The 15469-nt window shown below is 50.1% G+C and overlaps 1 protein-coding gene across 2 annotated transcripts; it reads left to right on the plus strand.

Moving 5' to 3' along the window:
• Positions 1–4850: 4850 nt before the first annotated feature.
• Positions 4851–14575, plus strand: LOC102695397 (uncharacterized). 2 transcript variants are annotated; one of them, XM_015351522.2, is made up of 11 exons: positions 4851–4978; positions 6854–7005; positions 7483–8952; positions 9271–9363; positions 9538–9642; positions 10675–10784; positions 11113–11307; positions 11856–12018; positions 13009–13174; positions 13333–13427; positions 13912–14575. In XM_015351522.2, exons 2-11 carry the CDS (start codon positions 6855–6857, stop codon positions 14010–14012), a joined length of 2649 nt encoding a protein of 882 aa, XP_015207008.2. In that variant the 5' UTR covers positions 4851–4978; position 6854; the 3' UTR covers positions 14013–14575. The 2 variants fall into 2 exon arrangements, with proteins under 2 accessions (XP_015207008.2, XP_069049775.1); XM_069193674.1 differs by lacking the exons at positions 11856–12018; positions 13009–13174; positions 13333–13427; positions 13912–14575 and adding an exon at positions 11756–11844.
• The last annotated feature ends 894 nt before the right edge of the window (positions 14576–15469 follow it).

Genomic DNA, 15469 nt, shown 5'->3' on the forward strand with positions numbered 1-15469 from the left:
CAGCAAACCGCTTGCTAATGTAACGTGTCTTCTCTGTCCACAAGTCATGAATGGGGTTCGTCCTCAGACAGTTTCACTCTCAGCCTCCCTCTCGGTACGACACGCTGTGCCTCTTTGTGCTTTCGGTTTAACACAAGACTTGGATTACAGCACAGGCATGGCGAGACTGCTGCCACTGGCGGTGGTGTTATCCGCAATGAATGTAGCAGGAAGCGAAACGCTGTACTACCAAAGAATTATCTCTTTATTTGCGTTCTTGAAGAGGCTCACCAGATTTCTTCCATTTCTGCTCTTCCATTTCTGCCCCTGGAAAGAAACACACACCAAGCGGTGCACCAACTCGGCGCTGTGTGCTCGTTACACAACTGTCACCCCTACAGCCGCCTGCAGTTCTTCCCGCAGAGCCCAGGACACACCAGCGAGACGGGGGGCGACAGCTGCCTCTCGCCCTCTTTAAAGACGTCAGAGCTCAGGATAGCAGCATACAGGGTGCTCATATTGTGGGTCAACCCTCAAAGATACTAAAAGGCTTTGAAACGTTGAGAATGAATGAGAAGAAAGAGCCGATAATAAGGACAAGGTAAAGTGCTGCCACCAGTGATGAGTGTAAATGAGGTAAGGGCTCTCTCTCTCTGTGTGCCAGGTTCTTTTTTTTTATTTGCATAGCCTCGGGGGGACTCGGGTGTCCAGCCCTGGTCCTAGAGAGCCCCAGTCCGGTGAGTCTGACAGGTCACCTCTCTCTGAAGCCTGGCACCACCTGTAATCGCGTGACGCTTGAAGCAAGCAATCTGTTCAACTAAGAGCCGTCTGGTCCTTCAGGGGTGGGCGGTCCTCGTCCTGCAGGAGTCGCTGTGTCTGTAGGTTTTCATTCTAACTCATGTATTGACAGGATCAATTTGCTTATTATTGGCTTAGTGAGACCAGTTCAATCATTTCTCCCAGGTCTTCAGGTGTTGCTTCTTTGAATAGGCCTAGAACCCCTGCAGACACCCCAGCCCTTAGTACATACCTTACTTAGATTTTCATAAGTAATTATGAGTCCTAAATTATCTCTTAATGACAGAATCTAACAAGTTACCTGGTTAAATGGTCACAGTGCAATTTTTCCTGATCTTTAGAAACTGGAGACTCAGTGGTCACCTACAGGGACTCTGCAGGAATTGGCCTTTTGATCTCTAGGTTAAGGTAAGGTAGAGCCATTCGATAACAAAACCATGGAGCAGGATGCAACACAAGAACCACAGGACAATGGGATCAGAGCCCTCAGAAGGCATTGGACTTGCAGGAACCAGGTGAAGAACAAGAATAATGAGTCAATTATGTCACTTTCACCCATCTCCACATCCCCAGCTCTCTGTGCCCAACTCCACATCTTCAGCAGGATAAATGGACCTGGGTTCTACATTTCTCCCAAAGGGTGGACACAAGGAGCTAGATATTTCTCAGTGGTTTGAACTCACTGACCCACTGACCACCAAACCTAACATATTTCTCAGTCTTTCTGCCAGAGCTCTTAGTTGACCTACAGTAATTGGTCCTATTTTTCGCTCTTAATTTGAGTTCCCTCTGGAATCTGTAGGGATGTAGATCTCTGGCCTAGGATACATTTTTGTAGTACATCTGTATTGATTTCCACTTCTTGAGGTGTGTCATCTCATGAATCATTAAAGCGCAGCCATAATTGTGCACGTTATTATGTTTACTAGAATCAATTCTATGATTCACCACCCTTATCATCATAGCAACACCAATTAAAAATATTTTTGTATACATAGTGCTTTTCTATCCCAAAGGATCACTTGGTGTTTTTAGATATTGGAGGGGTAATATTTTGTCTCTCAGGCTTTGGTGAAAGTTTTTTGTTTGTTATTGTTCTCATGTAAGGTTTTTTTTAATATCATAGGGTAATCTAAAATTCTTAATCTTTCAGAATTCTTTTGTTCGGTGGGTTACGACGTCATCAGGTTTATTTTTAACTTTTTGCCCTTACCAGGAAATAATGCCTTAGACTGACTCACAACTGGTTCAGTTTCACACCCAGGCAGAGAAATGAAAGGCAAAAAAAATGTTTAAATGTTTGACAAAAAATGTTTGACTTTTTTACACCAAGCGGTTTCAAGGCATTATTCCTGTTTTCTTTAACACAATTAGTGCATTTGTAGATGGTTACTACTACCACTAGGATACTAAAGCACTTTACATATATGAAGGGACACCCCATCCTCTATCACTGCAGTGCAGAACTAACTGGGTGAGACATCAGCAGTCTGCCCACCTGAACTACAGCATACTGTATAGTATTATGGGTTTTCAAGAGGTTATTACAGTCATCAATATCTATTGAAGTTTAGACTTTAGGACAGTGGTCATTCTTTGGAGTGTTTGGGTTTGGCTGATTGGAGGACCTGTTTTTTAAGGTCTATTGAGGCAGCCACAATGGCCAAAGGAAATTTGAGTGGTATTTAACAATATTTTTACCATCCCTGGGAGATCATTAAGCCAGCATTTCAGGGGACAGTACAGTATAAAATGGGCTCTAAAAGAATCTGACTAAGACTGCACAGGAGAGGCTTAAAAGAAGCGTAGAATCCAGAGTGGGCTCATCCATGGCAAACCAGACCACAGAGATCTCCCAAGTCATATGAGCGCTGAAGCCACCGACCTCAGGATTTAGCAAAGGGTCTGTTGTCTTATAATTGTGGGGCTTGCAAGTTCCTTTTTGTCATATCTATCAGGCTAATGATACCATATTTTGAAGGAATGATTTTGTCCTGAGTAGGGTCTTCTATCATTGTAAGAACCTGGGAATCCATTTCCTTTACAGAGTTGGAGCCTCACTAATTCTAATCAGTTTTCTTATTCCGTTAATGGCTGGGTCCAGATACCTGCAGTTTCTGTAATCTACTCTACATACGATTAGGCAATGTGTGCTTCTGTACTTTTTTATTTTTAACTCGAAGATTTATTTCTGACTTGGCTACCTCATTTCTGTAAACAAAGGAGCCCGGTGCCAACACCTGTTACTGCTCGGGCGTGGGTAAACATTAACTTTTACAACTGGGCTGTAAAGCCAGTGGCTGTATCGGGAACAGGTTTTCTTTCTAAAATGTTGGTCCTGTTCATTTTATTTGTCTTGCACGGAGTAATATGTTTTACATTACACTTATTGGTAGTATCATTAAACCCAAGACCGCCACAGGCCAGACCAGGCACTTCCACCCGTGAAGAGAAGTTACTGCAACACCTCAGTACTCCTCCCACACCGAAGAGTCCTGGTACGCCCCATCCCCACTGCAAGGGCAGGAGCCCTGAGCTGGAGCACAGCCGGACCAGCCCTGGGAGAGGATCCCCAGAGATGGGGGAGGGCCACCGGGCCGACAACACACCGCAGCTCCTCAGCAAAGCAAAGCTGGTAAACAGTCCTGCACTGCCGAGGTCCTGATGTTGCCCCGCAGGAGGGGGGATTTCACATACTGAGAAGAGCCAAGGAGTAGCCCAGCAGTGGGGGGGGTTCACATACCTGAGAAGAGCCCAGCAGTAGTCCAGAAGGGTTCACATGCCTGAGAACAGCCCCGCAGTGGGGGAGAGGTTACATTCCTGAGAACAGCCCTTCAGTAGCCCAGCAGTGGGGGGGTTCACATACCTGAGAACAGCCCTGCAGTGGCACGCCGCTAAGACTCTGAGCCCATTGGCACGAAGTGCTTGGACACAGGAGCACCTAACCGGAGCTAGTTGTGTGCCACTTAGTCTCATATAATGTGCTATGAGCACCACCAATGAATATTCACCACTCCAAACATTACATTATCTTTTTCATCATCATCGATTTATTACTAATCTATTAATAATACTAATCATTTTTACGATATGTATTGCAGTTCCTTTTAAAAAAAAGAGAGAATATTTTGAATGGGGAATACATCTTTGAGATAGATAAGTATTAATATAAATCAAACAGTAAGAGTCTTTGTCTAAAACCTTTTCAATTTTGGATTTAAAAACACCAACCAAGGCCCTGCCACAGTCCAATAGGGACACGGAAGAGTGAAGCAACAGAGGTAAAGACTGGACGCACAGTACAAGGACTCCAGAGTCATGTGATCCCCAGATCCTTGTGGAGGTTTTTTCCTGATTCCTGATTATACGGTTCTCACACTGCTGGTATGCCGAGTATATGGGTGTTATATACCAGAAGTTCAGGAGGAGGTCAAATTCTGAATACTCTCTGGCTGTACGTGGCTCTGCACACCTCTTTTCTGGCCCAATTTCCCTCTGGCCTTTACCACTCATGCCCTCCTAATAATCCCCATCTCTGAACTGGCTTCATCTCTCTGCTCTCCTCCCCGCTGAGAGCTGATGTGTGGGGAGCAGACTGGTGCACTATGGCTGCCATCGCATCATGCAGGTGGCCCTGCACACTGCTGGGAGTGGTGGAGAGGAGTCCCCATTGACATTAAATTGAGAACAGGAAGCACTTCTTTGCATAAAGGGTGGTGGGAGACTGGAACAAGCTAGTCAGCCGTGCTGAATCCGACACCCTGGCATCTTTCAAGAAACAGCTGGATGAGATCCTGGGATTAATTAACTACTAGCTACAGTACCAAAGGGTTTGATGTGATGAAGGTTCCTACCCTACTTTGTAAATTCTTCTTACTATTGTTAAAAGGAAAAATGTTACCTTTACAAAAAATACCTCAGAAGATGATCTGTCCCACCTGGAATGTTAGCATAGTATAGTTATGGGACTGGTAATCCACTTGAGGAAATAATTCACAGTCTGTGCTTCCTCCTGGACCCTGTTATAAATACAGCCTGCAAAGGAGCACAGAGCATCACACGCTGCAGAGGCAGACAGAGGAGAAGACTGTCACAACTCAGCCTGAGCAGAGCGAGCCAGGAAACAGAAGAACGCAGCCCAGATCAAAAGACAGATCTTTCAAAGAGCAACATCCCCGCACTCTCCTCCAGCGACAGCCAGGTAAGTGTCCCTACCTTTGTCTTCGCATCACTGCTCGGATTTGTTGTGACAGACGTGTCGTTTCTCTCTCCCTGTGAGCCAGGCTTGTTCAACCAAGTCCTGAAAACTCATTCTGGTACCTTTGTGGCACTAAATAAAATACTACACTCCATAAGCATTTTTTAATTCAAATGTGATATCGCAGCAGTTTGTTAAAATTGTAGAATTCTAAAGGGTTTACATTATTAATGAATTAAATTTCTACTTTTTTTTACATTATGAATAACTATGGTACCTCAAAAAACGTACAGTTGTGATACACTACAATAGAGTATTGTATCACCTAGTTTCACTGATATTCACACTATGCTGCAGACTCAATGGCACCAGACGTTCGGTGCACGATGAATTTCTGAGTAATGTCATCTCACAGTTTAAGTCTAGCGCTCACAGGGGGGCTATTTTTTTTTCTTGACCTAACTTTTCAAGCGCATTATTATTATTATTCATGCTGTCTGGGTTTGTTATTAAAAGAAATCAAAACCAGAAATCAGAATGTCTTTTTTCGTAACCAGAACCGACACACGCAAGGCATTTTACATAACAATATCCAAATCATTTCTCCACAGGACTCTCTGTTGTCTGGTACTGTATAATCCAAGCTTTAAATTTTCCTCATTCTGCTACAGCGCTGGGCTGTGTGAATCGAAAAGAATTGCTTACGTTCCTGAATTTGTTTCATCAGCCAGCTGTGAACAACAATAAACTAGAAAGCTGCTGTAATCAAAGGACTTTTATATTTTAAACTCTTCGGCAATTAGCCCCTCTTCGCTTCCCGCGGACTTGAGCGGCTGAAAAACGCGTTCATTAATTTAACACAACGGGGACGTTTAATGCCCGTTTATCCTTATGAGAAAACACCCTAAGAAACAAGTCTTTTGGGGATACACATTTACGAGTTGGTCAAATAATTCGGTGTTTTAGAGTTTTGCTACAGTACGTGCACTTTGTAAGTACAGGAGTTACAAAACTCCATTAGAAGTGCGCCTTCAAATTTGAACAAAACCGGTTGCAGAATTAGCGAAAATGTTTGACGTCTTCGACGTTACAGATTTGAAACTTTTATAAATGATAATAATAATCTTATAACACGTTATTCGAATTCAGAAAAAAAAATCTGGGCACTTAAAAAGCAGTGCGATACGTTTACTTAAGTCAATCTTGACGTGTTGACAACTAACGGTCTTGAATAAGACTGCGACGACAAACACTGGAACTGCCGCGCAGCCAAAAAGCGGAAATTCGGCGGTTTTGAAACCCTTGCTTCACTTTGTGCGGAGGTTTCAAGACAGAGGAAATAACTGCCCACTTACGAACGAAAGGAGCAATTTAGCCCCTCCTGCCCGGCTGGTAGTTGGTAGCAAATTGATCCCAAGATCCTGCGGTTTCTTGAAGCAAGCCAGGGCATCGGTTTCAACAAACACGGCTGGGTACGTTGTTCCACACCCCCACCACCCTCTGTGTAAAGAAGAGCCTCCCGCTCTCCTGTCAGTTGCCCTTCCCGAGGTCCGTGCTCCGCCGTTCGCCCTGAAGAAAGCTGCGGGGGTCGATGTTGCCGGCGCCGGTATCGCTCGGGGAGGGACCCGGAACTGCTCACAACACCGGGTTCGCCCCCTAAACCCCAGTCTTCAACCAGTCTCGTCGGCTCCCGGACTGGTTGTTCCACATCCGTCCACACGAACTCTCTTATTAATGACACTCGAGCACTCACGACCCCCGCCCACCCCGACACCTGGGCGAAACACGGAGCTGCACAAGCTGTCTCCCTGTGCACCTGGCCGTGTCCTCCGGCCCCCCCCTGTAGCTGTAACGGACGTTGTCTCTATGCCTGTGCAGGATGGCCCAGGGGTTCGCCGCCGTGTTCTACAGCGAGCCCGCCGTGCTCGGCCTCCTCGCCAACGTCTTCAGCGCTTTCTACGTGGCGCTGCAGAACTTCGCCCACGTCGCCACCCACCGGGAAGCCGAAGGCGTGGAGAACACCCTGGCAGGTGAGCGCCGCGGGGGTTGGGGGGGGGGTTGGCGGAGGTGGGCGAACGCGAGGGAGCGAGGTCCGGGAGAGGCGCTTTAAACCCGCGCCAGAAGGCGTGCGCGAAACCTAAATGCGGTTGGTTTCGTTTGGGGTTTGAGCACTGCTGCCGCGGCATGGCTTCAGTTGCAGGCTTGGGGCGCCGTCTGTGTGTTTGGGTGCCTTACTGGCGTGCTGGCTGGCACGTTAATAGGCTTTGGGGAAAACGGGCCCTGGGGTGAGCGTGTGTCTGTGTGTCCGCCCTGTGATGGACTGGCGTCCTGTCCGGGGTGTACCCTGCCTGTTGCCTGCTGGGATAGGCTCCGGCTCCCCGGCGACCCCGAACTGGGTGAAACAGAAAATGTCGTTTCTAGACGCTGGCACGGTTTTCTCACTGGCGGATTTCCTGGTGCGTGTCCGTGTCTCACGGGGGGCTCTTGTGTGTGTGTTTTTTCTCCAGGGGTGCACCTCATCCTCATCGGGGGCGTGGTGCAGCTGGTGGCGGGCCTGCTCACCTTCCGGAAGTACGACCACCTGGCCGGGACCACGTTCCTGGCCTTCGCGGCGCTGTGGAGCAGCTACGGCGCCACGCGCATCGTGCTGGGGGCGCAGGGCCCCGCCAACCTGACGGAGCCGGGGAACGGCACCGCGGCGAGCGCGCCGCCCGTGCATGAGTCGGCCGTGGCGGGGCTGGTGGCCTACATCAGCGTGGCCTTCATCGTGTCCTTCTGCTCGGCCACCGCCAACTACGTCATGCCCGTGGTGTTCGGCGCCATCACCGTCACGCTGGCCTTCGAGGCCGTGGGGCTGGTCGCCGAGTGGGCGCTGGCCGTGTCGGGCGCGGCGCAGCTGGTGATCGTGGCCTGCGGCTTCTACGGGGCGGCCGCCCTGCTCCTCAAGGGGCTGTACCAGCGGCACGTGCTGCCCGGCTTCGGCAACGCGCTGTTCGACGTGCTGCTCCTGGGCGCCAAGATCAAGCCCGCCCAGCGCAAGATGGTGGGCCGGGGAGAGGAGGAGGAGGAGAAGAAGAAGAACAGCAAGTACGCCGAGCCCCTGGCGCTGGGCAACATGAGCGACACGGTGTCGGCGGCCATCCTGGCCTTCCACTGCTTCGGCTACCCGCGCTCCTTCCAGGTGGGCACCCTCTGGGTGAGCATCAACTGCGTGGCCCAGCTCCTGGCCAGCTACTACGCCTACCTGCGCCTCGACGTCTTCCACGGCACCAAATTCGCCTTCCACAGCGCCTACTGGCTGGTGCAGAGCTGGGAGGAGTTCGTGGTGACGGTGCCCCTGGCCGGGCAGGATGTGGGCGACTCCAGGGCGGCCATGCTGGGCGGCTGGTTCTTCCTGGCCGCCGCCCTCCTTCTGTGCCTTCTCTCCCTGAGCCGCGACAGGGTGGAGCTGCTCCACAACGCCGCCTTCGCCGGCCTCACGGTCTCCACGCTGCCCCAGATCCGCGGGCAGGGCCGCTACGCGTTTTTCGGCGTGGTGTGCGTGCTGTACGCCGTCCTCAGCCTGGGCATCTCCTTCGTCAGCCTGGTCAACTCCATCGCCGAGAAGGCCCTGATCCCGCTGGGGGCCCGTCTCGTCAGCCCCCTCAAGCTGCAGGAGGCGCTGTTCGGCTTCAAGCGCTGCCTCACCCCTTACGCCCGGCCCCTGCCCCCGCCCTCGCCCGTGGAGGAGCTGCGCGCCCAGCTGTCCGACGCCCTCTTCTTCTTCTGCAACGGCCTGGCTGCCCTGTCCGCCCTGCAGTTCTCCGGCCCGGACCTCGCACGCTCCCACCTCTCCGTGCCCTGGGTGCTGATCCCGGGTGTGATACTTCAGCTCTATGTGGCCCGGCTGCAGGTTCGAGGGGGACGCCGCTTCGGCCCCACGGTGCCGTTCTGCTACGCGGCCATCTGGGCCTCCTGGGCCTGGCTGCGGTTTGCAGGTACAGCGTCTCCACCTGGAAGAACACTCCTGCTGTTCTAGGCAGGGCTGCCAGTCTGCAGGTCCCACCTATAACACACATCCCAGAGCAATTCACACGTTCTGATGAGGGCAAAACAATGATGTGCAGGGTTATAAAGCAATACAGATATGGAACGGAAATGTTAGTGTTGTATGAACGCTGCACAGTGTGCAATATGTGCCGTGAGGGAAGAGTGAAGGAGATCAGTGGGTGGGATTGATGGTGTTTCGTGCACAATTAATGCGTGCAGGTGCCCTCGTTAACCTCAGTCTTCCTCCCTCCCCCTCTTCCTCACAGGCCCTCTCCTGAGAATCACCGAGCCCTCTCTCCATGCCTTCACTGCTGGTGCTGTGGCCTTCCTCATCATCAATGCCTTTATCATCATCACTGGTAGGTCCCTGGAAGCTGCCACCCTCCTTCCATTCTACAGCATGCGCGCGGGATACCTGTGCCGCCACATGCCTCCCTTTGGACCTCCAGTTGAAATGAGCGAGGGCGAGGTGTTTCAGTAATTGTGGTCCCCCTGGCACACATGAGTAAAAGGATTTCTGTTCCCCCTCACAGCTGCGTACTCCAATATTGTGCTGCTGGCCCTCACTGCGTCAATGGAGGTGCTCATTGTCTGCTTCCTGCTGTTCACCTTGAACAAACTGCCACTTCCTCTCGAAGGTAAGGGCCGATAATCGAGTGATTTGATCCTCCTGTTCCTTTTTTTCTCCACCACACCGTGTCCCACGAGCACACTTTCACAAGGCACAGGGCTCCACAAAGCCCCTGCCAGAAATCAGGCTTCTGTGGAAGGTGTCTTGCAACATAACAAAGCAAAACGCTTTCCGTTCAAGAGGAGTTTCGTCATTTCAGTTAAAAAAATGGAGTTGAGAAAAGGGCCCATTTTAGAGCTAGGTCTTGTTGCATAACATGAGCGAAGCCGTGCTTTTTAGGACTACTGGGTAACCTCAGTGTGAAGCCATTACTGTCTGATGAAATTCTACAGACAGCTGGAAACACAACACTTTTAACTCAGGGGCTGTGAATGATTGTTTTAATGCATAGTAAGCAAGCTATTATCACTGAATGATACATTACAGAGACAATCTGAGAACCATCTTCCTTTTATACGCAGTTGATGTTCTTATAAAATCGTGCTGATTCTAAATACCTTATAGAAATAGTTTGGAAAAAGTGTGGTCTGGCGAACCTTTGTTTTCTGTTAGTCTTCTAACTTTCCTGTAAAAACAAAACGAGAGGAGGCCATTTGCCCCATCTGTGCTGTTTGGTGTTTAGCAGATAAGGGATGCAGGGGTCTGCTCCAGTTCTTGAAAGAGGCCACCGTGTTTGGTTGCTCTTTCTCCAGGCTGATTACAGAGCAGCGCTATTCTGAAAGGGGGAGAAAGGCATGAACTGCTGACAATAATAATAATAATAATAATAATAATAATAATAATAATAATAATAATAATAATAATAATAATTGCTTACACTTATATAGCGCTTTTCTGGACACTCCACTCAAAGCGCTTTACAGGTAATGGGGACTCCCCTCCACCACCACCAGTGTGCAGCCCCACCTGGGTGATGTGATGGCAGCCAGAGTGCGCCAGAACACTCATCACACACCAGCTCTCAGTGGGGAGAAGAGCAGAGTAATGTAGCCAATTCATAGACGACTGACGTCTGACGACCCTCTTATCGCACTCTCAGGTGTGTTCTTGGCCATCTTCACTGTGCTCTGCGTCTATGGGGCCACTGCGTCCTTCGCCAACTACCTGTTTGAGAAACCACTGATTCCCATGGGACCACAGCTGATGAAGGTACGGTCCTGTAACACACTGCAGGTTGGGTTACTGCCTAATACAACAACAACAAAAAAGATCAGTTGAGATGGGGATTGGCAGCTTTTATTTTTTTGCACTCGGAATTGAAAGCAAAATCATTATCCTGCCTTCTCTTCCTTAACTTCAACATGTGATGGATTCTAATGGAGGGAGGGATCGAGTGACAAAGATTGCCTGTGGTTTGTTTGCGCCGGCCGAGAGAGAGAGAAAGAGAGAGATAAATTGCTAGTGGAAATAGTGGAACAGCATGCCCCTAGGCTCTCTCCACAGTGGGTGATGTCCTGTGTACCTCTGCTTCCCCTAGTCTGGGAAGAGCAAGAAAACCAGCGCAGAAGCCCTGCCTTGCCCCTGCCCCAGCTCCCAGAAGACCAGTGGGCTCATGACGATCGCACGGATCCTGGAGTCCGGAGGGGTGTGTGGGATCCCCTCTGACACCGTCTACACTCTGTCCGCCTCCTGCAAGCACCCCTCCGCCATCGAGCGCATCTACAACATCAAGGTGAGCGCCGCCCTCCTGGCTACTCTTAGAACCGCAGCAAAAGGCAAGTCCGCAGCTGGGAAGTCTGAAAGAGAGGATTATGTTACTCGAAGTAAGTGATTGATCTTTTCTCGCTCGCTCTAAAATGCATTTTGTACCGTATAACTGAATTTTATGACAAGTTAGTTGAAGGAATCATAGCGTGTAACTAAGAGACTACACTTTCTGTTGCTGTATGTCCAAGTGTGCTCAGTTTACATACGGCAAAACATTCTGCTTTTTAATGCTAGGCAATAGAAGTGCTGAGGTTGGGAATCACTTCTTAAACTTGTGTTTAAGCACTGTTAAGAGAGCATCTCTGCCCATTGAAATCATAATTAAAGTGCACTTCAAATATAAACAGGCCAGAAGCAAGGAAGGTATGACAGCCCTCCAATACTGATAGCTGAAAACCATTGAATATTTTCAGCTTCACAAATCCTGGTTTGAAGAAGAGAGTAAGAACACGTGTGCAGGGTTCCCGCACCTGTGCTCTGGGGCCGAGCCCTAACCAGCTGCTCTTCCGGCAGGAACGCCCCTTGGAAAAGCCGATCTGCCTGACGATCGCCAGCCTGGCGCAGCTGGAGGAGGTGAACCCGCCCTTCAGCCCCCTGCTGTGGGAGTTCATGAGGAACATCTACCCTGGGGGCATCGGCTGCATCGTCAGGAAGGGCGACTGGCTGAGGAAACTGGGTGAGCGCCTGTCGGCGGGATGGCAGGGCAAGCAGAGCACAGTAGGGCACAGTAGGCAGAGCGCGGACGGCAGGAACGGTAGGGCATAGCAAAGCAGGGCACAGCAGGGCACAGCGCAGCAGAGCATAGAGAGGAGGGCACAGCCCAGCAGGGCACAGCAGGGCACAGCGCAGCAGAGCATAGAGAGGAGGGCACAGCCCAGCAGGGCACAGGAGGACACAGCGCAGCAGAGCATAGAGAGGAGGGCACAGCCCAGCAGGGCACAGCAGGGCACAGCGCAGCAGAGCATAGAGAGGAGGGCACAGCCCAGCAGGGCACAGCAGGACACAGCAGGGCACAGCGCAGCAGAGCATAGAGAGGAGGGCACAGCCCAGCAGGGCACAGCAGGACACAGCAGGGCACAGCGCAGCAGAGCATAGAGAGGAGGGCACAGCCCAGCAGGGCACAGCAGGGCACAGCGCAGCAGAGCATAGAGAGGAGGGCACAGCCCAGCAGGGCACAGCAGGGCACAGCAGGGCACAGCGCAGCAGAGCATAGAGAGGAGGGCACAGCCCAGCAGGGCACAGATGGCAAGGCACGCGTGGACATGAGACCTATGGCTGCGCAGTCACTGCACACATTCAAGTTGGGCAAGAGCGTGAAGTCTGCTCAAGCTGCAGAGCAGACCGGGGGGACAGTGTAACCACGCGATGAGAAGGGGGTGTCGCTGGGCGTTATAGCCACCAAGACCTGCAGCCACTAAAGCTGTGCTCTACGGGCCGTGTCTCATGGGCCAGAGAGTCATCTGGCTTTCCTTTCACCAAAGGAACTAATTATCCCCTTGAACCCATCTTCCAGGTCTTATGCAGGCATATAAAGAGATGTTCCCCAGAACACTTTTTCTAACGATACAGGCTGTTGAAATCCAACTCCTTGCCCTATGGCCTTTGTGTGGCACCCTGCTGTTCAAAGTCACACGGCTCAATCTCTCTCTTACCCCCTGGGGAGCAGGAGTGGGCCCAGCCTACGACTATGTGGGGACCAAGGACACCATCATGATCCGCATCTCTGACCTGACCGTCACCACCCACCTGCTCAGCATGACCGGGCCGCTGGCCATCACCTCCGCCAACCCCAGCGGGGAGCCCGACAGCACGCACCACGACATGGTCGTCACGTGAGTACCACCCCCCCCTCCGACATCTAGAGCCCTGCGGCCGATTTCGCTGTCATGTGCTTTACTGCAAATGTGAGCCCAGAGCTGCCCGCCGGCACCCGCGGGGCCCTGGTGTGCGAGCCACTCACTTGACGGCCGGTCTCCGCTCGCCCCTGCAGGCGCCTGGGGCACAAGCTGGACGGCGTCCTGTGCGACGGAGACTCCACAGAGCTCGTCTCCTCCACGGTGGTCATCTGCACCAAGATCGACGAAGGTACTGCCCCCTGCTGGGCGCCACCTCTCTTCTCCCCTCTCTCTCTCACTGCAGCATGTGTTCCCTCTCTCTCTTTCCCCTTCACCCAGGGGTTCCCAGCGCTGGGGCGGGAGTCCCACAGGTGTGCGGGTTGATCCCTCACTTGACTTAATAACAGGATCGATTTCGTCCGTTCTCAGCTCTTTGACACGCAGGGCTCGTCGTCCTTTTAACGGCTGCATGTCACAAGCACCATAAAGCTGCAAACTACCGAATGGGGGGAGGGGGAACTCGCCAATTTTCCAATCATACACCTTCTTAGATCAATTAAGGCCTCAATGAAGCCTTTAGGCTGGGCTGGAAAGAAAACCAGCAGGTGTTTTGTGGACTCCAGGCCTCAGACCAGCCACTTTCTGAGCCCCCCCACCCCACCCTTTGCGTTATTAGTTAGCCAGACGAAACGAACTGAAGCCCCGCTGCTTTGCCTTCCCCTCTGGCCTCGCAGGGAAGCTGTCCTTCCTGAGGGAGGGCGCCGTGCCCACGGCGAAGGTCCTGCAGATCTTCGAGCGCGTCAGGAACAAGATGGCCGCCACCGAGGCGGCGTGAAGGCCCGCAGCCGGAGGACAGGGTGCCTCTCTCCTCCCCTGACCAGCAGCCCGGCGTCAGGAAGGCGCCGCCGCGAGGAGAGAGAGGCACCGCAGCGTTAGACCTGCAGACAGCGATTTTTTTAAACAAAGACGGATTTTTTCCTAAAGAGGAGGCACGTCCGAAGGAAATATTTACCCAGTACCTTCACAAATTCACAGAGAGCGACAACTTTAGACTGCAGTTCCTTCTGCAGAGGGCAGCTTGTTAGACCTCACGCCTGAACTACACGCAATTGTTTAAAGTGTTTTAAAAACCACTTCACTTAATTTATTGGATCTGCTTGAAGGGGCTTTTTTGGAGTCAGGGAGCCTTAGAAATGTATATATTGTTTTCGTTGTAAATATATGCAGTTAGTATTTTTGTAAGTGTTAATATGTATCTGGTGTGCAATATTTTTTTTTTAAATCAGGTTAAACTTCAGATAATGGGGAAATGACTGAGACTGCAAACGTGATTAAAGTAATGGAACTGGGTATTTTTTAAATAAATGTTTTCAACACGAACATGCTGTGTATGTTAATTATTACCCTTAATATCTTGAAAGGGGATTTTACTGCACAAGTTTTAAAAATATGTTATTTAAGCAAAATAAAAACATTTGTAGGCACTTCAACTTTTTATGGCTGATTGACCAATGACTTGTTTAACAATCTGAGGCTTTACTACACAACGATATGCAGAACTTGCATTACAATCAGACAAGTTGGAAAGCAACTGATTTGATCTGAGACCTTGAGCAGAGAATTAAGTTCACGGACTTGTTTACGCTCCTCTTAAATATTAACAGACCTGATCCCTATTAGCCACTAAGAATAGAAAGTGATAGCATTTCTAACTGGTCAATTCTCAAATTATTGGACTCATACAATAAACAGAGGTGGCATAGGGTAGTAGTTAAGTCTGTAATCATGACTGTCAGGTTCTGGGTTCAAGTCCCTGCTGCAGATAATGCTCTTGTATCTGGATTGAATTAATGGCAGCCAATTTGGCCCAGATACAGCAATGATGTACCTACTATATACAAATAACTAAGTAATAGTAATTACCATAAAATAAATTGCGGCAAAAAGGAGATAAATTTTAACCTCCATAACAATCACAGGAAATATTTTTAAAAACACACCTCTAGAAACTGGATATCATAAGAGAATGGAACTCTCCTAGCTGTACCAAGAACTTACATAACAGGCATAACATTTAAAAAGTGTGCAATGAAAAAAAACCCTTATGAAATCTTAAATCACATCAAAAACATCATAGTTTATAACACACATAAGCTGAATTTTTATCCACTGATCAAAGACTCATAAAAATACCAGCCTTCCGGTTTACTGGATCTGCCCTGGATAAAATGGGACTATTGTAATGTGGGAGTTTATTTTTAACCTGTGCTCTCTTGGCATATTCTAATCTTT

This window comes from Lepisosteus oculatus, chromosome 8, assembly GCF_040954835.1.
Source record: "Lepisosteus oculatus isolate fLepOcu1 chromosome 8, fLepOcu1.hap2, whole genome shotgun sequence".
NCBI lineage: Eukaryota > Metazoa > Chordata > Actinopteri > Semionotiformes > Lepisosteidae > Lepisosteus > Lepisosteus oculatus.